The 23,682-nt window shown below is 49.2% G+C and overlaps 1 protein-coding gene across 10 annotated transcripts in view; it reads right to left on the bottom strand.

The window, feature by feature from the left end:
* Positions 1-407: 407 nt before the first annotated feature.
* Positions 408-23,682, bottom strand: part of Dennd2a (DENN domain containing 2A) — a 99,443-nt gene continuing 76,168 nt past the window's right edge. For all 10 annotated transcript variants that reach the window (XM_075953351.1, XM_075953349.1, XM_075953350.1 and 7 more), the window contains 11 exons: positions 23,075-23,184; positions 22,138-22,207; positions 19,911-19,988; positions 19,089-19,229; positions 17,226-17,374; positions 7,448-7,625; positions 6,094-6,135; positions 4,829-4,946; positions 4,286-4,525; positions 2,945-3,031; positions 408-1,619 (listed from right to left, as the gene is read on the bottom strand). In XM_075953351.1, coding sequence (XP_075809466.1) covers positions 1,588-1,619; positions 2,945-3,031; positions 4,286-4,525; positions 4,829-4,946; positions 6,094-6,135; positions 7,448-7,625; positions 17,226-17,374; positions 19,089-19,229; positions 19,911-19,988; positions 22,138-22,207; positions 23,075-23,184 — 1,245 coding nt within the window. In that variant the 3' untranslated portion in view covers positions 408-1,587. The remainder of the gene's footprint in view (positions 1,620-2,944; positions 3,032-4,285; positions 4,526-4,828; positions 4,947-6,093; positions 6,136-7,447; positions 7,626-17,225; positions 17,375-19,088; positions 19,230-19,910; positions 19,989-22,137; positions 22,208-23,074; positions 23,185-23,682) is intronic.

Genomic DNA, 23,682 nt, shown 5'->3' on the forward strand with positions numbered 1-23,682 from the left:
GAGGGCACCTTGTGGGACCAGGGTGTACGGGGGACTGAAGTCAGCTGGTCAGGCCTGGTGGTGGCAAGTGTTTCAACAGGCCAGGCCATGTTGCCCTTCTTATTTTATGAATGTGTTAAAAGCCAACTCACCAACCCTTTAAAGAATTAAGAACTAACACGTGACGTGTGCGTGCTTAGGGGCACCTGTGGCACGGCACAGGTGGAGGTCTAAGGACAACGTTGTGGGGTGGGGTGGGTTCTCTCCTTCCACCTTTCTGTAGCTCGTAGAGTCTGACTTCAGGCTGCCAGACTGCAGCGCCTTTACCTGAGGAGCTGCCTCGCTGGCCCGATTCTTGATTCTTTACGCAGGCAGCGTGTTTCTCTTTAATGTGACGAACGCTGGAAAAAAAGTCTCCTCATACACGTGGTCTAGCACATTTCCCCAAATTTATTTTTGTTTTTATGCTTAAGTCAAATACAAAAACATTCATAATATTATAGAATATTATACACTCACTAGGAATGTTGATAAAGACATTTGTTTATTCATTCACTTGGAGTTCTTAAGTAAAACGGTATAATAGAAAATAAGTTAGAAAAGACTGTATATTCCAAAATACTAAAGTGATCACTTAGGGGCAGTATAAAAATACACAGAGCATTGCTATCATTAAAATTAACTAAACCGAGGCGCTTGTGTGAGCCCCCATGCTCACATTCTCACTCAGGCTTCCCCCAATGCCTCAGCCACACCCCCTCCCACTACTCCCGCCCCACTCCAGGCCGGGTGGGCTAGAAGTCACTTTCTCATACAATCCATTGGGTGTCCACAGTATTGGGGTGGTAGTCCGAGGCCAGCCTGAGAACCTTCCTGTGTGCACACAGGACTCACAGACTCCCACTGTCCCACACAGGTCAGCTGACTGTGACCTTGTCCAGCTCTTCCCTCTCAATAAGAGAACCAACTACAGAAGCCTGAAAGGTCTGTCAGCTATGAGGAACAGGTTCACAGCAGAGGTCTAAGTGTCACGGTTAGGCCACAGGGGATATCCATTTCAGGACCCTAAGAATATTTTATTAACAATGAACAAGATTTCCTCTTTTTATGTGTGGCATTAGGGCAAGAACAGGTCCACGTGACTTCCTTCTAAGGGGCAAAAAACCCCAGTCAAGAACAGCGAAGCTCACCGTCTCTGCCACCAGGTGGCGTCATAGACCACAAGAACCTGAATGGGCGGTGGCAGCCACTCTACCTAGCTCCTCCCTCCTCCTGGCTCCACAGCTGTCAACAGCTGACCCAGAAGAGATGAGGTAGGGCAGGAGGGAGTTTTCTCATGGCAAGACAGAATGAAGACCCAAACGCCTTTCTTCTTCTTCTCTTTTAATACCTAGATATAAAGATCCCAGAACCGACCACAGTAACAACAGCTGCATGTTGGCAGGTCCCTTCCAGGGCTGTCCTGAGCACCTGCCACGGGCCCAGCTCACAGGCCCCATTCTAGGAGGAGCTGGGGCTAGGGACTGCCTTCAGCCCACAGCCTCTCAGACCTCTGTTGGAGATCTGTGGTCCCTGTGGAGGAGGTCTTCCCTTGAGCCAAGATGAGGGTTATTTCTTGTGGAGAAACTTCATTTTATTGCCTAAAAAGGAAAAAAAGTATGATATAGAGATGAATACTTTGCATTGGTATGGATCTTGGTTTATTGGTACAAAGTCAAGGTCAATTTTCTTACATTGTGTATATGTATTTCTTTTTTTTTATTATTTATTTATTATGTATACAATGTGTGTATGCCTGAAGGCCAGAAGAGGGCACCAGACCTCATTACAGATGGTTGTGAGCCACCATGTGGTTGCTGGGAATTGAACTCAGGACCTCTGGAAGAGCAGGCAATGCTCTTAACCGCTGAGCCATCTCTCCAGCCCCCTGTGTATATGTATTTCTGCTCTTGATTAAGGTATTGTGTTTGTACAGCTCATTAAGAAATATAGGTTATAATAGTTATCTATAATAGTCAAGCTTGTAGTCATGTTAGTTTTCTAGATGTACAGAGATGTACTATAATTCTTGTTTGATACCTGTTTTGTTATATGTAATTCTACTATGTTAAGGTTAAAGCCTTCCTTTTTGTTTAAACAGAAAAGGGGAAATGGTGTGGGAGGTCCTTCTGTCTTGTGTTGCTTTTATTGGTTAATGAATGAAGAAACTGGCTTGGCCTATAGCAAGGTAGAACTTAGTTAGGCAGGGAAAACTAAGCTGAATCCTGGGAGAAAGGAGGTGGAGTCAGAGAGAAGCCATGGAGCCACCAGAGACAGAAGTGCTGAAACTTTGCTGGTAGGCCACAACCTCATGGTGATGCACAGATTAATGGAGATGGGTTAAATTAAGATTTAAGAGTTAGTCAGAAATATGCTTAAGCTATTGGCCAAACAGTATTGTAAATAATATAGTTTCTGTGTGTTATTTCAGGGCTGAGCAGCCGGGAACAAGAGGCCTTGTGGGAGGGAGGAAGGGAAGGGCACAGGAAAGTATTGTCGTGCACACGTGGAGGACTCAGGACAACTGTGTGGAGTCACTTCTCAGGCTCCTGTGGCCAGTGCCTTCACCTCCCCAGTGCAGGGGCGCAGGTATGCACTACTATTCTCAGAGGGGCCTCCTTGCTAATTAAACTGTAGTTCTGATGCTGGTGTCTTACCCTCCTACTCAGGGGCTCTGGGAGGCCGGGTGGAGTTCCACTTATATCATTCCCTGTCTGGCCCCAGGCCTGCTTCCTATTGGGTTCCCAAAAGGCTTAGGAGTGGAGGGACTGTGGCAATGACGACAATGTTGTCACGTTAAGAGAGGCCGTCAGTCTAGTGCCAGCTTCCTGTATCACTGAGGGTTCGTGGCTCTGGGGTCTGCAGCAGCTAAGAGTCCAGGAGAGACGGTTTAGATTGAGACTGGGGATGGGGATTCAGGCCTTACCCAGACCCTTTAGGAACTTATTGACTCCGCTGTGTTCTCCGCTGGGCAAGGTTTCGAGGTATTCCTGGGCTCGGACCTCAAACAGACCTGGTGACAAGAGACACCAGGACATTTTAGATCCTTTGCGCTTCTTCACAAACCCCTTCCTCGCCAGAACAGGTAAGGGAGGCCTTGCTTCTGAGAGGCAGCTGTGCCTACAAACATGCTTTCAGGCCTGAGGCTTATAAGGAATTTCACTAACGTGTAATTGCCGTGTAATAGCTGTCTGTGGAATGCTGCAAAAGCCTGCTCACACATGAGGTCCCATTTTGTTCCTGCTACCTTCTCCCCTCTTCCCAGACAGGGTTTCTCTGTGTAGCCCTGGCTGTCCTGGAACTCATTCTGTAGACCGGGCTGGCCTCGAATTCACAGGGATCTGCCAGCCTCTGCCTCTCTCCCAAGTGCTGGGATTACAGGTGTGCATCACTGCCCACCCCCTTCTGCTACCTTTCCTACCAGTTAGTGACCTAGTGACCTGTAAACCTGCCTGAAGAGAACCTCGGATGAGGCCAGTCCCCTCATACCCTGTAATTAAACTTATCTTGTCCTGTAGAAATCCTTGTCAGAGCCTCAAGCGTGGCTGCCTGTCTCTCCCGTGTAAACAGCTTCGGAAGTATGGGCTCTCAGCTGAGTTCATAACACCAGAGAAATCCCAGGGGTGGGGCCAGTTGCTCTTCTAGAACCTTCTGGGCTCTGTGTAGCCATGCTCCAGAGGCAAGCGCCTTCCCTTCCCAGGTTTAGCTCCCATCAAAACCTCCTTTACCAGCATTTCTAACTTTACATTCCCAGAATGGCCGAGACAAGGGACCAAGTGGCTGGGACACATGTCTCCGTCATTCTTTGCTTCTTGTTCCCTTTCTCCCTAGGAGCATGATGGAGCCTGCACAAATGGGGACAGGGAGAAGTAAGAGAGAATTCAGAGAAGTAAGAGGGAGAAGAAAGGCTGGCGTGGATGGTCACGGAAGCAGGATGCCAGGTTCTGCAGCGCTGGCCCAAGGCTGCTGGTCCAGAACAGACCCTCCTGAATCTTTATCCCTCCACAGTCCCTAGATAGGAGCAGGAAGAAAGGCAGCTGGGAAGAGCGGAGAGGGCGGCAGAGAAGCAGGAGGGACAGGGGAACCGTGGGAGAAGAAGAGACAGCTCAGGGTCACTGTTCAGGTGGCCGGATGACAGAGCTCCTGTGGAGGCCACAACATCGTCCCTGCCTACATCCTTGTCTACACCCTTACCCGTGCTCGTCGGTCAGTTAGAGCCTAGACAGCTGCACCCTCACTGCCCCAGCAGGGTCTGTGGTGTTCTGACCTTTGGCATCCTGCCTGCGTAGTTCCCGCTCCTGGATGAAGCCACGGAAAGTCTGGGTCTCCATGAAGACCTCCAGGAAGCGGCGCAGGCTCTTGGAGGAGACAGCTTTTCTGAAGGCCTCTCGCTGTAGGCTCCTCTCCTCGCCTGATGTCAGGAACAAAGAATAGTGGCCTACAATCTCCACGAAGAATCGGACAAAGGCTTCAGACACCACCTCATTCAAGGGGCTGAACTCAGGGCCTGAGCATGGGGTACAAAGACCGGAATAGTAAGTTGGTGGGCCAGAGCCCAAGACAGTCAGTTACTGGCAACAGCAGCAGCTTCCTCCCTCCGCAGCCACCGGTGACCATCTAAGAGAAAGGGCACCGAAAGCTGCCTTTTCCCCTCTTGAGGTATTTTAGGACCTAAATGGAGAAAGTGGGAAAAATTTCCTACAATTATGTCTGGAATGGAATCCAGACGAACGGTGGAACCCCACTTTCTCTCCTCATGCCCCTACTTTCTCACCCATCCACCCAGCTGTTTCAAAGTCCTGGCATTTACCATGCACGCAGTCCAGTGGGCCTCCATCCTGGTCACAGGCCAGGTCATTCCTCTGCTCCAGAATGTGTTCCAGGGCTACCTGAAGCTTCCGGGGCAGAATGGAATCTTCGTCCTCCATCTGTAGGACGATGCAGGTGGGCACAGTTACACCTGGCTAGCCATGTCCCAGTCGCACCTCTGGGCGGGCAGCTCAGCTCATAGTTTAAACTGTGTGTGTGTGCATGTGTGTAGGAATGTGTGGTTCTCTTGTTCCACCCTGAGGCTTAAACGTTACCTGGGAGCCTTTACCTGTTGAGCTATCTTACCCACCGTTAGCTCTCATTGGAGGAACATGCTTAGAACCAGGGATTTGAGGTCTAAATCTCCACTCCAGTTTTCACAAGCCGTAGGAGCTCTGAACCTTCATTTATAAGATGGGCCACTTCTTAGACATTACACTTTATACAGTTCTCTTGTGAAAGTGCTTAGGGCTCCATGGGCTCTCGGTAGCTCTTCCCCACCGCCCTTAGCCACTACCACCTTCATTGCCACTACCCACCAGCACCACCACCAAAACCACCAGCACTACCACCACCATCAGCACCGATATGAATGTTTATAAATCACTGAAAATAATTCCATTTTTTTTTTCGAGACAGGGTTTCTCTGTGGGTTTGGAGCCTGTCCTGGAACTATCTCTGTAGACCAGGCTGGTCTCGAACTCACAGAGATCCGCCTGCCTCTGCCTCCCGAGTGCTGGGATTTATGTGTATGAATGTTTTGCTGGGAACTAATCTCTGGTCCTCTGAAAGATCAGCAAGTGCTCTTAACCTCTGAATCAGCTCTCCTGTGTACTTTTTATAAAAACTGGGATTTATTTTTTAAGTGTATGTGCATGCGTGGGCCAGTGCATGTGAGCACAGAGCCCGAGGAGCTGTTGTCAGAGGTGGCTGTGAGCTGCCTGACAAGAGTGCCGGAAAACGAACTCAAATTCTTCACAAGTTCATATAAGCAGTACAAACTATTTACTGCTAATCCATCTCTCCAGCCTGCGCTCCATCATTAACTGGTCAAAGCCTTTCTGTGCCTGTACAGGTGAAAACCAGTCTTTGCTAAAGCCTTCCTCTACAAAAGCCTCATTCTTGGCTGGACTTGGCCTGGGGTGGCCCCACTGTCCAGCTGAGCTGGCAAGTCCAGGCTTGCTAAAGAGCCTTTCGGAGCTAGGGTCGAACCCTCTGGAAGGCGCGAAGGCACAGGGGAAGCCGCCGAGCTGGTGTTCTACTCACCTGTCTGAGGAACCGGTCATTGATGAGATCGACCACAAGGACCTGCAGGGCAGAGGAAAGGCCATGAGAATTGTCTGGAGTTATCTTCCTCCTCGGTACTGAAGCAGCTGGAGGTCGGGTGAATGCTTGTGTCTGTGTGCTCTGACAGGGACTGAGCAGTGTCCATACTGTACTGAAGGATGGTGTCAGCAGCTGGATTCTCAGCCCCGTTCTCACTACAGGAGGGTTTCTCTGTTTCTTTCTGTTTGTCTGTTCATGGGTTACTGGGTGTGTGTGTGTGTGTGTGTGTGTGTGTGACAAAAGATGCCAGAGGTCCCTACTTTCTGCAGTTCTACTTAACTCAGCCCTACTCCACGCTGGGGGTTCACCATTTCATCCCCGAGCTCTTCCCTGCACCTGACGGTTCTCCAGAGGGATAAGAGAAGACACTAGCAGAGGAGTGTGGTCTGGGGGACACTGTCAGGCTGCAGGCTGTGTGCCCTTGTTAGCCATAGTTTTGGGGAGGGAGCACGTCTCTCCTCAGTGTGGGCTAAGATGTGGAGCCAGGACAAGGGTGGCATGAGCAAGATGCCTGTGTACGAAAAGCTTAAGGGCATGCGTATGTGCTGCCTGAGAGAGGACCCTTATGCAGACCATGAGGTGGCCAAGAAAAGACAGGGCTGGAAACAGAGGAAAGACAGTGTGTGTGGGGGGATGGCCTGGACACGGCTGGAAACAGGCTCTGCCACGCTGAGAGACCCTCACAAGCTTCTTGTCTTCACAGAATGAAAGAATGAGCATCCCCAGCCCTGAGATAACGGAGCAGATGGACTGGCAATTCTTACCAAGCTCAGAGCTGAATTTGGTGTCTGTTTCTGACTGCTGGGGTCCCCTGTACACAGGGCAGTTCACAAACTAGAGGAAGGGGACTGAATACTGCAAAGGTGCCACAAAGCACTTCCTGCCCTGCACACTGGTCTATAAGAATCCTGAGTGATATTACAATCATTGGTGGGTTTATTTCAGTGTCTTGTTACATAGCCCAGGCTGACCTCAAACTTGAGATCCTCTGGCCTTGCCTGGCGGGTGCTGGGGCGCAGGGGTGTGACACCCACACCCAGCTTTGTGAATGTATTTTTCCTTTCTTTAATTCTAGCCTTCATTAAATAGAATTGTTTCTTGTACTGGGGGTTGGACCTAGCAGCTCCTGCATGGTAGACAGGTACTCTACCACAGAGCTACTTCCCTGGCTGGCCCTGTGGCCTCCCATCCCCCCCTTATTGTTGCACATGGGTGTGTGTGTGTGTGTGGCCAGCACTCCCCTCCTCTCTGTGTGCCCTGGGGACGGAGGGTGCAGGGATCCCATGGGGCTCACCTCTTCCAGCGGCAGCTCCCTGAGCAGCGGCAGTGAGCTGGAGAGCAGCCCGATGAGGAAGGGCGTGGGTGAGCACACTATGTCAACCATGGCGGGTGGCAGCACCGGGATGTAGGTGTGCTGCCAGCTGAAGGGGTAGATGAGCGCCACCATGGCATGGCAGCACTTGGACAGCGTGCTGCAGGGGACAGACAGAGACAGGCCGGTTCAGGGCGGGTGAGGGTGGAGAGGAGGGTTGGGATTCATCCCAGCGAAGCACTGGTTAGAACAGACAGTTCTCAGATGAACAAACAAATGGCCAACACGCCTATAGAAAATGTTCAGTTTCACTAACCATCAAGAGAAACACTGAGTTTACCTCTTACCCCAGTCAGAATGGCAGCCATAAGGAAAAAACAGCAAAACCCGTGTGTGGTTCCAGAACCCACAGTGAAGGGAGACAACAGGTCCCTGAGAGTTTTTCTCTGCACATGCTCTTTAATACACCCATAAAATAATCAACAAAAATTTTTTAAAGATTTATTTATTTATTATGTATACAATATTCTGTCTGTGTGTATGTCTGCAGGCCAGAAGAGGACACCAGACCTCATTACAGATGGTTGTGAGCCACCATGTGGTTGCTGGGAATTGAACTCAGGACCTTTGGAAGAGCAGGCAGTGCTCTTAACCACTGAGCCATCTCTCCAGCCCCTAGATACTTTTAATAAAAGATTTTTAAGACGTTACCCCTCAACAAAAACTGTTAAAAAAAAAAACCCGAATAACAGCCAGGGGTAGTGGCACACATCTTTAATCTCAGCACTCAGGAGTAAGAATGGATCTCTGTGGGTTCGAGGCCAGCCTTGGTCTTCATAGTGAGTTCCAAGACAGCCAGGAACACATGAGAGAACACCATGTCTCAAAATAACCTGTGTCTCAAAAAACAAAACAGAACAAACAAAAAGCCCAAATAACAAATGCTGTAAGAATCTGGACAAAGGGAACCATTTTCACATTGCTGGTAGATGGGTCGCCTGCTAGTCTAGAAGTCAACATGAGGTTTCTCAAAAAGCTAACAATTGTTCCACCGTACAACCACTCCCTGCATTTACCTCAAGGATTCCAAACCAACACTTCACAGAGATCTTTGATGTCTACTGAGCCCTATTCACAAAAGCTAGGTTACAGAACTAACCTCAGTGCCCAGAAGCAGAGGAACAGACAAGGAGAGTGTGGTATGTATACAATGGAGGTCTAAACATCTTTTCTTTTTTTAGACTTTAAATTTTATTTATGGAGTCACATGGAACTGGAGTTATGGACGGCTGTGAGCCACCATGGGGACTGAACCTGGGTTCTCTGGAAGACCCAATGAGCCCCTAACCACTGAAATTACGACTCTTCAGCTCTTTAGTGTTTTTTTTCAGTCATATAGAACAAAGCTGTGTCTTTTTCAGGAAAATGGGTGAACTGGAGGTAGTCATATTAGAGAATTAAAGCCATTAGAACAGCCACAGGGACTGACAAGCCCTGGGTAACTATTATGAAAGAACTTTTACATATGAGGTCATAGGTTCTAAGGCCAGCACTGCAGAAACGACCAACAAATTAAGTCTTTTTATACGAAGGAACTGTCTCATGCAGTCCGAGGTATCCTTGAACTCTCTCTATAACCACCCAGCATGACCCTGACCTGCTACCCTCTGAGTGCTGGGATTACAGGTGTGTGTACACCCCATGCCCCAGTTATGAGGTGCTAGGGATCAATGAGGTTCAAGGCCTTGTAGGCAAGAACTCCAGCAACCAAACGACATCCACAGCCCTCACTCGTCAAAGCGATCTCAAGGTAATGATTTCCTTTTTAACCTGCCAGTGCACACAGAAACTGCTTACAGTTCCCGGCCACCTAGACCCGAATAATCACACAGAAACCATATTAATTACAACACTGTTTGGTCAATGGCTCAGGCATGTTCCTAGCTTGCTTGCCCTTATATCTTAAATTAACCCATTTCTATTAATCTGTGTATTGCCACAAGGTTGTGGCTTACTGGGTAAGGTTCTGGCATCTTTCTCCTTCGGCAGACACATGGTCTCCTTGACTCCACCTTCTCTCTCTCTCTCTCTCTCTCTCTCTCTCTCTCTCTCTCTCTCTCTCTGTGTGTGTGTGTGTGTGTGTGTGTGTGTGTGTTTGGATTTCCCACCTGACTCTACTCTGCTAAGCCACTGGCCAAAAAAGCTTTATTCATTAATAAAAGCAATACACATACAGAAGGACATCCCATATCATACCAGTACAGGGGACTGAACCTAGGGCCTTACTTTTTTTTCTTTTTAAAAAGAAAGGGTTTTAAGGGCCCTAGACCGGCTCAGCTCATATTTACTATGTCGCTGTGGATGACTTTGAGCTCCTGATCTGCACGGCTCTACCTCTCAGTGCTGGACTGAGCTGAACGCACAGATTAGAGGTATGTACTCCGACTACTTCTGCTACAAGAGCCACAGCTGAGGACCAAACACTGCCACACCTGGTTACCATCAACACCCAGACTGCTGGACAGGAGGGAAGTAGCACAGAGTGCGCGGGCAGACAGCAGGCAGCTGCCGGAGACCCCCTCCTTTCTGCTCCTCTGTTCTAGGCCCCATGGAAAGGAAAGGCTGGAGCTGGGCAGTGGAGGCGCATACCTTTAATCCCAGCACTCGGGAGGCAGAGGCAGGCGGATCTCTGTGAGTTTGAAGCCAACCTGATCTACAGAGGGAGTTCCAGGACAGGTTCCAAAACTACAGAGAAACCCTATCTCAGAAAAACAAAAAATGTTGGATTCTCTGAATACAGCGGTAGTGGCCACTCTTTCTCGAGCGTAAGTGGCTCTGAGCATAGCTTGTATGTCTTTCCCAGTTACTGCAGGAAGTGCTGATGGAATCTCGGGTGCATGGGTTGGGCGGAGGGTGGGTGCTGCAAGGAAGAGGGAAAACAGAGGCTAAGAGTGATTCTTGGAGTAAGGCTGGGCAGAGCCAGAGCGCCTCAGGGAGCACTGGCTGTTAACGAAGAGGCAGCATCTGTGAAGACGGCCAGGGAGAACCCTCTCACAGCTGGCTCCCATTACTCTGGGGGTGAGGCGCCATCAAGCTCCCACAGCTGTGACTGATTGTGCAGTGTAGGGGTGGGAAGAGAATGCCACAGCGGGAAGGAGGCTGGGCCAGAAGGCTTAGTGCTGGACGCAGGTGAGAGGGGTCAGGATCCTAAGGACTGAAGGATTGTTCTGGAACATCAGGATGTGTCTGTGAGTACGAACATCTGGAGAAGATGTTTCAGCTCTGGGTGCTTGGGTTCCTGGATTAAGACACTCAGGAATCGCTCAGATTATGGCTCAGGCGGTACCCTCCGGCCTCCAGGACAGGGTCTCTCCCCTGATGCACAGCTCTTCCAAAAACAGGAATGGAGGGCAAAACTCAGGTTGTCCTGCATGTGATGAGACCTCCCAGGGAGCGTGTCCTCGCCAAGCAGAGACAGGTGGATCTCTGTGAGTTCGAGGCCAGCCTGGTCTACAGAGCTAGTTCCAGGACAGGCTCCAAAGCTACAGAGAAACCCTGTCTCGGGGAAAAAAAAAAGGAATTTATTAAGGGCTGGAGAGATGGTTCAGAGCCCAAGAGCACTGGCAGCTCTTCCAGAGGTCCTGAGTTCAATTCTCAGCAACCATGTAGTGGCTCACAACCATTTGTCATGAGATCTGGTGCCCTCTTCTGGCATGGAAGTATACGTGCAGGAGGAACATTGTATGCATAATAAGTATTTTTTTTTAAAGAGGGCTGGCTGTTTTCTGTGTGACTTTAGGAGGAGTCCTTCACCATCCCAGGCCTCACATTCTTCCCCATGGAAGGTGTGAGCCAGCCTGGAAGAGCCGCAGTATCCCCCCCGCCCCCAGCTTTAGCACCCACAAACTCTGAATCTGTACAAGATGGCACATCCATGGGCTAGAAATGGGAACTTTATCCTGAGGTCACAAAATGAATCAAGGATGTCACAGGAAGGCTTGTTAGCAGGCCTGGATGGAAGAATGACGGTGTCTCACTTGGAGGAACTATGCGATAACCCCGATAATCTGCAGGTCTCGTCTGTTTAAGGAAGTCCCGAAGGGGAAGGCTGGACAGAGGCGAAAGAGCTGGACCATGTCCCAGCCAAGCACCCTCAGAGACGGGTTAGAGGACAACAGCATTTATGTATGGTTTTGTTAGCCTTTAAATTGTGCTCCAAAGGCCATCTTCCTGTTCACATTACAAACAAGGGCGTTCATATTTAGTCAGAATGCACCCTTCCCCTGCTGAGACCCAGGTAGCCTTGAATTATGTACTGAATTTCTCACCCTCCTGCTCCCTAGTGTTGGACCACCACGCCTGGTTTTATTAGGAGCTGGGGATTGGAACCCAGGGTTTGGAGCATGCTAGGTCAGCACCCTACCAACTAAGCTACATCTCCAGCAAACATTTTATAATTGCTTTTCAGTGCTGGGGAGTGAAGCTGGGCTTTCCCAAGTGCTGGGTAAAAGTACTCTACCAGTGTGCTGTTTTCCTCACCATGACTTTACAATGTACTATCATGCTATTAATACTTTCCTTCCATAGATTTTTGCTACATTAGATGTATTTATTTTAGACTCTTGTCAGCCACCCCGAGAGCCTGCTGGATCCTCAAAGCGTAGTGTTTTGGGTGCTAGAGCACAAAGGCAGCAGACACCGCCACTGCCTGCAGACAGGCCTAGGGCAGACACTGTTGAGCGTCGATGGCTCTAGAAGCTGATGGATCTCACTGAAGCTCATGGAGACAATAAAAATGAACCAAGCAGAATAAATGAAAGAATGGATACATACAGCTACACGTGAATTTGTGTAGTTATCCATGTGAAAAACCCAAGATTTGCAAACCTCCTCCTCCTCCTCCTTAGCTACGAGATGAACCCTCAGCTCGAGATTTTTTGTAGTAAAGAAAGATAGACCACTGAATATTAAACACTCCGTCACCCGAAACTTTCATACAAACTTGCTTATGTACAACCCTGGCTATAGCCCATCCTGGACTACAGGTTTGGCTGAAGCTTTTTAAGAGTTGAAGTTAGTAAATAAAAAACAAAATGTTTATCCTAAAGGAAATGAAGATGGGCATAGGGAAATATTTATCTGGGTTGTTATGGCAACAGAACAAGCCATCACAACAGCATTCTTTGCTTCCCATCTGTCCAGCTTGAGATTGGCAGAGCCTTTAGAAACACTCAATGTCCACCCTAAAGATGAAACAGAGCAAAAATGTTATTTTAAATCTGATAGGTTTTTGGCTCAACTTAAAACCCTTCTGTAACTGAGAGCGTCTGCCATCGACTCCCAACAAGTTTCTCTTGCAGGGCTCAGACTCCACAGCAGAGACAACGAAATGCACCGTGGGCGGGGAGGGGGCCGAGGGCAGCTAAGGCCCACCAGGGACGTCACAGGGCCACGCCCTCGGTTTCCACGCATCCTGTTCTCATGCTCTGCTGTGGCCTCACTGAGACTGGGACACAGGAGGAGGAGAACAAGGAGCGGCTTCCGTCCACTCTCAGCCGAGCAGGACTGCGAGCCCAGTGAGCGTCAGATGAAGGCAGCAGCTGGGATGCTAATGACTTTCTTCTCGGAATCTCAGCTCTAGACACTTGCAGCCCACTCCCCAGGCCCTTGCTGGTTAAGGCCTGGACAGAGAACCTTCAGTTCCCCATGACTACTACCCCATAAATCAAACAAAAGGAACAGATCCTTCCACCAGGCCTATGAATCAGAGAGCCTGGAGGCTTGGACGTTTCTGGCCCATGGAGTCCGGTCATTTCAGATCTGAGAGAAACCGGAGGATTCCTGGTTACATCTACCCACGGGGGCCCCTGTTGGAAGGCCACTGAGAAAGGTTCTGGAGAAAAACACTTAGCTTTTCCAGCCACAAAAGAAAGGAAGGAATCTTATTCTTTTTCAAGACAGGCTCGCGCTGTGCTGACAAGACTAACCTGAAACTCAATACCATTCCACCTTGGCCGCTTCATACTGGGATTACAGGCAGCACGCACAGGCTGGCCTACCTGACGGAGACTTTCTGCACGTCTGTGGATACACAGGGCCCAGGGTCTGTCTTGCCACCTGTCCCTCCTGTGCACTGCAGCTCCTAGCTACCTCAATATTTTCACCGTTGTTAGGCAGCCCTTCTACACCTGGCTTCCTTCAGTAAGGTGACCCAGCACCTATGTGATGTGGCAGTGGGCAGGTGAAGGCTGCACACTTCCTCAGTCCCTACAGATGTGCTCAGCATTCTTTGTCACTTATTTGTCCATTTATTCATTTATTTATTCATTCATTCATCCAGTTATTTCTGGACAGGGTTTCACTGTGTAACAGCCCTAGCCGTCCTGGAACTAGCTGTTGTAGACCAGGCTGGCCTCAAACTCAGAGATCTGCCTGCCTCTGCCTCCCGAGTGCTGGGATTAAAGGCATGTGCCACCGCCCAGCCTAATTCTTTTTCTTTCTTAATAAAAAATTCATATTCATTTACTTATTTATTTTTAAAAGTAGGGTTTCTCTGTATAATCCTGGCTGTCATAAAACTTGCTCTGTAGACCAGGCTGACCTCCAAGTCAGAGATCCACCAGCCTCTGCTTCCTGTATGCAGAACTAAAGGCATGTGTCACCTCGTCTAGGTTAAATTTAAAAATTAATGTGATATTTTCCCTGCATATATGTCTGGGCATCCTATGTGTGCCTGATCCTGTGGAGGCCAGAAGATGGGGTCACATGCAGTGACAGAGGGTTGTGAGCCTCCATGTGGGAGCTGGCAGTCTTCCTCTGGAAGAGCAAGTGCTCTTAGCCCCTGAGCCATCTTTCCAGCCTGTGTTCATTGTTCTCTTTTTCTTTACTGTTTTTGAAACAGGCTGTTATCTAGCCCAGGTTGGCCTCAAATGCCTTATGCAGCTGAGAATGAACCCCATGGAAGGTGAGGTGAGGAGAAAAACTCCAGCGGCCCTCGTAGGGAAGTAGCTGAGGCCCAGAGTCCACTCAGGAGGGGATCCATTTAAGGGGGCTGGCCAGTGTCCACTCTGTCCCCTCAGAAATCTGTCCAGGGAGAGACAGGAGGTGGCTCTCCTTCCTGGACACTTTGCTTTCCTCACACTTGGACACCATGCTGTCTAGGCAGACATCTTCTCCCCGTCTCTTCTACCTTTCCCTTCGCTGTACTCTGACCAGAAAATTTATACTTGATGCTTGCTCGGCCTGCTCAGCTCCAGCCACACTCGTGATCTTAGGCATTTTCTCCAGCCTGGCCTCCCTTGGTCTAACATCTTCATGCTAGAAGGAAGTTCCCTAGGGAGTTCCCCAACTCCACTCCTGGAGGGTTCTGGGTTTATTTAGTTGGTCCCCACTTCTTGGCAAGACCTTTCTGAAATACACCCTTTCTTTTCTCCCCCAAATCCAAGCCTTAAGAATCAAGGGAATGGCCGGGCGATGGTGGCGCACGCCTTTAATCCCAGCACTCGGGAGGCAGAGGTAGGCGGATCTCTGTGAGTTCGAGACCAGCCTGGTCTACAGAGCTAGTTCCAGGACAGGCTCCAAAGCCACAGAGAAACCCTGTCTCGAAAAACCAAAAAAAAAAAAAAAAAAAAAAAAAAAAAAAAAAAAAAGAATCAAGGGAATGGGGGCTGTTAGGGAGTGGGGAGTGGGCCTTCCAGAACATGGAGACAGTTACCATAGAGCCGATGAAACCTGATCCTGGTCACTAAAGGGTTATTACTCATCCCTAGCTTCCTGGGCCCCAACATTGAGAACTCTGTGTCTGAATTCCCCAGTGCCCAGGAGCTTGGAGAACTGCCAGCTCTCAGCACCAGCTGTAGGCTGAAGACTGGGCCTGCTTCCTGAGCTGACAGAAGTGCCCAGGGAACACAATAATGGTGACATTTAAAAGTGAACGAGAGCTCAGATGTGAGATGGGGGCAGTCAGGGAATAGCCAAGCGGCAACAGTCCAAAGAGGAGCTCCATCAAGGTGACCAGATGGTTATGGTGGAGGACAGGGCGGGATGCTACGCTCCCCCGCCCATGAGGCCCATGTTGAAACATGTCTTTTTCATTCTTCTGTCCCCTTTCTCCCCCCACTTTTGTTCTCCACAGCTCAGAGTTGCATTTCCTCTTCAAACCACAGACACTGATGCTTTTCTTGTTGGTTCCTGGCATTTCTTCTTCCCAGAGGAGCTTCTCTCCTCAGGGGCCTCCGCTACTTCAGCCAGTTGGTGGCCCCAATCGTAGCCCTTTCTGGAATGGCAGCAACCACATATGCTCCCATTCTCTCGTTTTGAAGAAAGCCGATGCTTTGGCAGAATGCTTTTTACATACATCGATTGTGTGTGTGAGCATGAGCGTACACATTCCCCAAACTCAGAGAACGACCTGCAGGAGCAGGTTCTCTCCTAGACTATGTGGGTCCTGGAGATTGAACTCATGCTGTCTAGCTTGGTGGCAGACTCCTTTATCTGCTGAGCTCAACTCAGTGGTTTGGTTTTTTAAATAAGGTCTTACTGTGTGGTCCATACTGCTGCTCCTGAACTCACGGAGATCCACCTGCCTCTGTCTCCAGAGGGCTGGGATTAAAGGCCTGGATTGATAAATTTTTCCTTTGCTAGAAGCCTCCACCCCCCCCCCCCCCCAATACAGGGTTTCTCTGTGGTTCTGGAGCCTGTCCTGGAACTCACTCTGTAGACCAGACTGGCTTCAAAATCACAGAGCTCCATCTGTTTCTGCCTCCTGAGTGCTGGATTAAATAACCAAATTCTTATTTACTTCTGGATCTTCTTCGATTTGTGATGTGGTCTTTTTGATTTAGAGAATGTGTCACTGGGCTACGAATGGGCTAGGCATGTGTGTATGTGTTTGTGTATGTGTGTGTTATCTGTATGGTTTGCTTAAATAACAAACAGGGCGGAAATGCCCTGGGTAAGGTGTGTATGTGTTATCTGTATGGCTTGGTTTAATAACAAACAAGGCATTGGGTAAGGCGTGCGTGCGTGCGTGTGTGTGTGTGTGTGTGTGTGTGTGTGTGTGTGTATGCGTGCACATGTGTGCATGTGTATGTGTTATTTGTATGGTTTGGTTTAATAACAAACAGGGAAGGGCTGCCTTGGGTAAGGTGTGTGTTATTTGTATGGTTTGGTTTATTAACAATAATAACAAACAGGGAAAAGATGCCTTGGGTATCTCTTTCCCCTAGTCTTGTGGTATTTCTCTGAGCTGTCCCTTGTCCTCCCTGCCTGCTCATCTCTTCCTGACCAACCCTGTTCTCCACTCCAGGCAGTGAGCTGCCTTATGGCTCCTCCCGATTCCTCACCTCACACGGCCAGCTCCTGCTGCCTGCAATATGTTCTTGGTCTTAACACTAGGTCAGAATCTGTGCCACCCTTTGCCATATGAACTCACTGCCCCTAACAAGCCCTTCCCACATGGTGCCATGCACGTAGACTGCTTACTTCTTGGTCCCCCATTGGAACGAGACTTGAGAGGGCAGGGTCACAAAGCTCTCACCTCCGTTTCCCACACATACAAGTGCCTAGTTCCCAGTGCACCACACGGAAAGCAGGTAAACACCAGAGAGGCATCTGCAGCATGCAGTCCTACCTCCCTTTACACCATGAGTGTGAAGGCCTCCAGGTCATCTTTGTTCCCCAGGAACTCAATCTCTACATCATGAGAGTCTCAGACCGGGCACCATTTACACATATTTTTAGAACCAGCAGAGGTTGGTACCTGAGTTTGTCCGCAATGAAGATGACCCTCCTTTCCAGGAGCAGGGAGGCAAAAACACTGATGAGGTGCCGGACGCTGAGGGAGGAGAACAGAGACTCAAAATCCACGTGCTCCAGCCGGGAGTCCAGGGGCCGACACAGCTCAATCACCTGCCAGGGAATGGTAGCAGCTATGAAAGTAGGATTGGTTACACAGCAGGTCTCCTGGAGACAAGGGAAATGGATGGACGTGGTCCCTGGCCATTGAAGGAGGCTCCTCCTGGAAGAGCACATTTGTATGCCCCTTGGATGGTCCTGGGAGAAAATCCTGTCTTCTGAAGGCCTGTTACTGCTGGAAGAAAATCCCAAGCCTACGCATGTAGCTCAGACTGGCTTCAAATTTTCTATGTAGCTTGGGCTAGCCCTCAACTATTTATTTATTTATTTGTGTATGTATGCACATATGTATGTAAGTGTCTGTACATGATGTGTGTATGAGGGCAGTTGCATATGTGCCAAGGCACACATGCAGGTGGAGGTCAGAGGATGTTCTTCACAAGTCAGTTCTCCTCTCCCACCACGGGTTCCAGAGATCAAACTCAAGTCATTGACTTGATCAGTAAGTGCTTTTAAGGAAAAAAAATATTTTATGTGTGTTGGTGTTTTTGTCTGCATGAATGTGCTGTGTACAGACAATGAAGTACCCACAGAGGCCATTAGGTCCTCTGGAACTAGAGGATGGTTATGAGTCACCATGTGGGTGCTGGGAATTGATCCTGGGTCCTCTGGCAGAACAACCAGCATTCTTTTTTTTTTTTGTTTGTTTGTTTCCCCGAGACAGAGTTTCTCCATGTAACTGTCTTAGAACTTACTCTGTAGACCACATTGGCCTCAAACTCAGAGATCCACCTGCCTCTGCCTCCTGAGTGCTGGGATTAAAGGTGTGCGCCACCACCACCACAGGGCTCAATCACCACTCTTAACCACTGAGCCCCATTCCAGCTCTATGGCCTTGAACTCTTGACTCTCCTGCCTCTACCTTCTGAGGCTGGGGTCACAGGTGTGCACCACCCTGCACATATGCCAACCACTTCTGTGTGTTTTCCTAGGTTCTAGCTGCTGCGTTTATCGTCTTGATCCTCACTTGCTCACACGACCCTGGATTTATCTATCGCATGTTGCATGTGTGAGTCTCTAAGTTTCTCTGTGAAGAGCTGACTTCCGTACAGTGACGTCAGTTAACACTAGGTCCTCCTGCTACAGCACCCACTGAATACTCTCCACATGCCGGGGCTCCCTCACTCCTAACCTCCAGCTACAACCCCACAGCCAAGCTACTACACCTGTATGGGTGTGGTTCAGCTCAGTGCTGAAAAACTGGGTTGATCTGGTATATTCCCGATGCACCCTCATCTCTTCTGTGTCTAGAAGCAACTGGTTTACAGCAGAGAGCCAAGGACCAGTGTTCTGATGTTTATAGGGTCTGACCAAGTAAATGACAGGCTTTGAAGCCTAGGGTAAATATTAAGTAGCACCCAAGATGGTCTTCAATGAAAGGAACAGTTCAAGTTATAAACTTAGCAATGCAGACTCAAATGTGAAGAGAGCCAGTGAACTGATGATCGACTACAGGCTTTGAAAAGAAGCCATGGAAACACAGTGCATGTCTCAAAAAACCACACGCTGTGCAGCATGGCTCTGTGGGCTGTTCCCTGAAGCCAAGCCTGGTCTGCATAGATGGAACTGAGGGTGGGGTTTACGAGCAGGGCTCGAGGAAACCACCGAGTTGGATGGCCTGCTGAAAGACTTAGCCGTTCCAGCCACAGGGACTTGACTGGCTGGGCCACCTGTTCTCCCGACAGAGGAATCGAGTCTGACGGCTCACCTCAGTTCCCGAGCCTGGCAGGAAGTTCTTGACAACGATGGTTTTGCCCAGGGCTGGGAAAGGGGCTTCCATGACGCTCCTCATGAGGGGCTGCACCAGAGCAGGGGAAATGCCTCTTCTCTTTTCCACCTCATCCAAGATCTACGAGAGTCAGAGAGGCGGCTCAGCTCTTCTGCAGTCAGGTGGTTGCAGTGGGCCTGCCGCTGGGACTCAAGAATTCAGGGGAGGGAGGGGTGGGAACTCATGAGGAGCTGTTGACTCCTGACTCCATACAAACTGGTCCCAATACTTCTCTGTGTCCCTTTACCACGTGACTTTGTAGTTCCTACTACTCATTCACAGGGGAAACCATAGTCTCCTCTTGCTCCTCTGATATGTGACTTACTGGACTAATATAGGTACATTTTTTATTCCTGGGCTTGGGGATAGAGCGAAGGGCTTTGAGTATAATAGGAACTGAGCTACAACTCTGACCCACCCACCCTTCCATCCTTCCTTTGTCTGTTTTTTTCTATGTCTCTCCTTCAGGACACAGCTCTTAAAATCATCTTTCTTGACAGGGTCTCTCTCTTTACTCCAGGATGGCCTTGAACTAGCAATCCTCCTGCCTCAGCCTCTCCAGAGCTAGGATTATAGGAGTGAGCCACCATGGTCATTCCCTTCACTAACTTATTTCTTGAACCAATGAGAGAAACTGTTGAGAAGTGGGCAGAGAGCGAAGAAATGGTGAGGAAAAGAGTCAGAAAAAGACTAAAAGTGCTGTTTCCGGGTCCCTCTGGGGCCAGTGCTGTTCTCCCACCCTCTCTCTGGGCAAGTTCTCACCTTTGAAAAGAGGCTGAAACATCCCAGACGGCTCACAATGCAATAAACTTCAGGAAGCCTCTTCCCTTTGCCTCCAGGCTTTTTGGGAGAGAAACGTAAAGGCATCATGAGTGTCAGTGTCGGGGAAAGAAGGAAGCCCCGGGGCTCTCATGTGAGGCAGGTACTCACCATCACCCGATCTTACTGGTCAGAAGTCTGTTAGAACGTGCATTTTTGCTTTAAAAATACTTATTGCATTTATTTATTTATTTGTGTGGGCATGCACATACAAGTAGTGGCACACATGTGAGGTCAGAGACCAACTTGTAGGTCAGTTCTCTTTTCTAAGAGCAAGTCAGACACCTTGGAGCTGGAGTTACGATGGCTGTGAGCTGCCGGGTGCATTCTGGGAGCTAAATCCAGGTCCTTTGCAAAAACAACAAGCACTCCGCGCCCCCAAGCCAGCTCTCCAGTCCCTGTGGGTTCCAGGGCTCAAACTCAGGACATGAGGTTTGTCTGCAAGTGCCTTTACCTCCTGAGCCATCTTGCCACGCCTAGTTTTACTCTTTGGAAGTTCCCAAGGTCAAGGGTGCGATACGCACGGTGCTGATGTAGTCTTGGACTGTGAGGTCGGAGGCTTGTTCACCCACTGCTTCACTGGAGTCCCCCCACCCCCCGCTGTTTGAGAATGAACATTTATTAAAACCATGATCCTCTCTGGGAACTCACTTTAGACAGCTTTTCAAGGGAAAAGGACCAGTCGATCTCAAAACCTTAAAGCAACTACGGCAACACAGACGTCACTCCTTTTAGCCTCTTCAGTTGTTACCCACACTCGTGATCCACCAAGTCAGTGAATATCAAACATCTATTGTGTTGCGCGTTAGCAGCCCCCACCCTCCCCTTTCTTGCAATGGCCAGAGATAGAAACCAGGGCCACTGCTGACCTACATCCCTACCCCTTTTAAGCACATTCCTATGCCTGGTGTCCTTGACGGTCAGAAGAGCCAACTGGATACCCTGGAGCTGGACTTATGGATGGCTGTGAGCTGCCAGGTGCTGAAAACTAAACCCAGGTTCTTTGCAAAAGCAACAATGCTCTAAGCCCCCAAGGCAGCTCTCCAGTCTCAGTTTCTGACTTCTTTTTAAGAAAGATTTATTATGTTCATTGGGGTTTTGTGGAATGAATGTTTGTGTTGAGGGTGCCAGATCTGCTGGAACTGGAACTACAGGCAGCTGTGAGCGGCCATGTGGGTGCTGGGAATTGAACCCAGGTCCTTCAGAAGAATATAGGGCTCTTAACCGCTGAATCATCTCTTTAGTTCTCTCCAGTCCTGAACCTTCTTAGCCCTGTGCTCTTCTTAGCAACTATTCTGAATGTTCTCACTCAGTAATCAGGGGCTGATTAGCAATGTTTTATTAAGAAGGAAAATTGGTTTAAGGAGAGAAAGGTCTTTAATTTGATGGGGAAAAAAAGAAATCAAACATTTTCTCTCTCTTCCTTCCTCTCCCTCTCTCTCTTTTTCTGCTTTTTGGTTTTTCAAGACAGGGTTTCTCTGTGTAACAGCCCTGACTGTCCTGGAACTCTCTCTGTTAGAGTTTAAGGCTAGTCTTGAACTCACAGGAGCTGCCTGTCTTTGCTTCCCAAGTGTTAGGATCAAAGATATGGGGGCTGGAGAGATGGCTCAGAGGTTAAGAGCATTGCCTGCTCTTCCAAAGGTCCTGAGTTCAATTCCCAGCAACCACATGGTGGCTCAAAACCATCTGTAATGGGGTCTGGTGCCCTCTTCCGGCCTGCAGGCATACACACAGACAAAATATTGTATACATAATAAATAAACAAATAAATAAATATTCTTTAAAAAAAGTCAAATGCAAAGATATGTGCCACTACGTCAGGCAAGAAAGTATTTTCTTGCTTATGGAAATAAATATATCACCTCTACCTACTAAAAAAACTTAGTGATCTTCAAATCTGTGTGTATGTGCTGTGTGTGTATGTGTGTGTGTGTGTGAGCGCGCAGCTGTGTGATTTGAAACAAGTTGGCCTTGAACCCAAGAGCCTCCTGCTAACTTCTTTGGCACTGGGATTACAGCAGGTGTACTTTACCAGGTCTAGCCTTATCTATCTTTTTCACTCCTTAGTTAACCTGCCACCACCTGCTACTCCAGCAGCATAGGCAAAACCTGAGTCTCAAGGGGTCGGCTCTCGAGGAAACTCTGGCTGAGAGAAAGGCAGAGTACTAACCAGCAATCTTCGGCAATAACCGAACCTTCTGCTGCCGTCTTCTCCAGTTAAGACAAACGAGAATGTTTCACTGTGGTTGTGAAAACACAAACAGGTTACAACACATGACCCAGCCAAAGGCACATCCCCACAGGAGCAGTGAAGCAGCAGTGAGCAAGGGAAAGGCTGGAGAGCCTGCTCACAGTTCTTTGCTCTGATTGCCCGTCCTTGTGAAACTCAGGTCACCCAAGTAAACGTCAAGGAGGCAGAGTGAAAATGTGCTGAGAGGTTTTTCACCCTGAGCTGTCCCAGAATTTCGTCACCCGAGCTATGCTAGGCGTAGATCTAGTGGTATTCACCACTGTGCCTGCAGAGAAGGGAGATGATGGAAGGCGAGGGTCTGGCTCAGGAGGGAACATCGGGACTGAGCCTTTCTCAGGCCTGGCCATGGTGCGGTTCTCTCACAGAGATGTTCTTACACAGCTACCTTCAGGCTTGCCTTCAAGACTGCAGACCAGCTTCACAGGACAAAGTGTCCCTCAAAAACTCGGCGTGTGAGCCGACTGAGTTGGGCCACTGCAGACAGCTAACACCATGCATGCTCTAAGCAGACATGTGAACAGACCCCATCAGAGCAGCAGCTAAAGAGCCACTGGAACGCTTCCCGAGCCCCGTGTGGGTGAGGACGGACAATGGGTAGCTTCCCTGACTTTTCCAAGATTAGGATTCTATTCAGGAGGCTTCTGAAACACACAGGCCTCCCTCTAGACTATGGGACGCTTCCTAAATGCCCACTAAGAAGGTGTCTCTTGTCTCGGGGAAACGTTAAAAACACACTGGGAAATTTCTAGGCTGGTGCCCATCAGGATGGCTTAACTCCTAAGTTATGGGCTCTGCTATCTATGTCCTCCTCTGCTCCTCCCAACTTAGTTGTGAGAGGGGAGTCAGAAGCTCTTACCTGGTAAACTCCTGGACGGGAGCCCAGTCCTTGGCGTCAGGAAAGCAGAACTGGGGAATTGCCTTCAGCTGGTCCTCAGCCTCCCTCATGAACTTGAATGACTTTTCTAACTGCAAGGGAACAGTGGGAGAGGTCACAGCCTAAATCCCAACAATGGAGCAAGAGGTGAAGGCCCTGTGTCCTTCTCTGGCTATGACTACCTGCTCAGCGACTTGCTGGGGAAGGGTCTGAAGCCGCCTGTGGGCTGTTCCCCCAGACAAAGCAACTGTAGTCTAAGGATGCAATCAGCAGACAGAAGATCACATGCTTCAGAAAGACATTCTGTTTAATATTCTGGAATACAATGCTCCTGTAAGGAAAAGTCTCCATGGCAACCCCTTCCAAGGGGCGCACGGATCTGGGAGACAGCACTGCATAGCGGCTCTTCTGACCTCCAAGTGTGGTAATACTCACAGGGACTACAGATAGCACAACCACATTACACAGTGAAACCAACGAGTCCCGTGGGGTCACCGAATGTGGAACTGGAAAGGAGCTGGACATAATGAGGCCCACTCTCTCATCTCAGACAGAAGAAACAGACCCTGTGATGGTGTCTCGTCCTGGTC

The sequence above is a fragment of the Microtus pennsylvanicus genome, chromosome 19 (genome assembly GCF_037038515.1).
Source record: "Microtus pennsylvanicus isolate mMicPen1 chromosome 19, mMicPen1.hap1, whole genome shotgun sequence".
NCBI lineage: Eukaryota > Metazoa > Chordata > Mammalia > Rodentia > Cricetidae > Microtus > Microtus pennsylvanicus.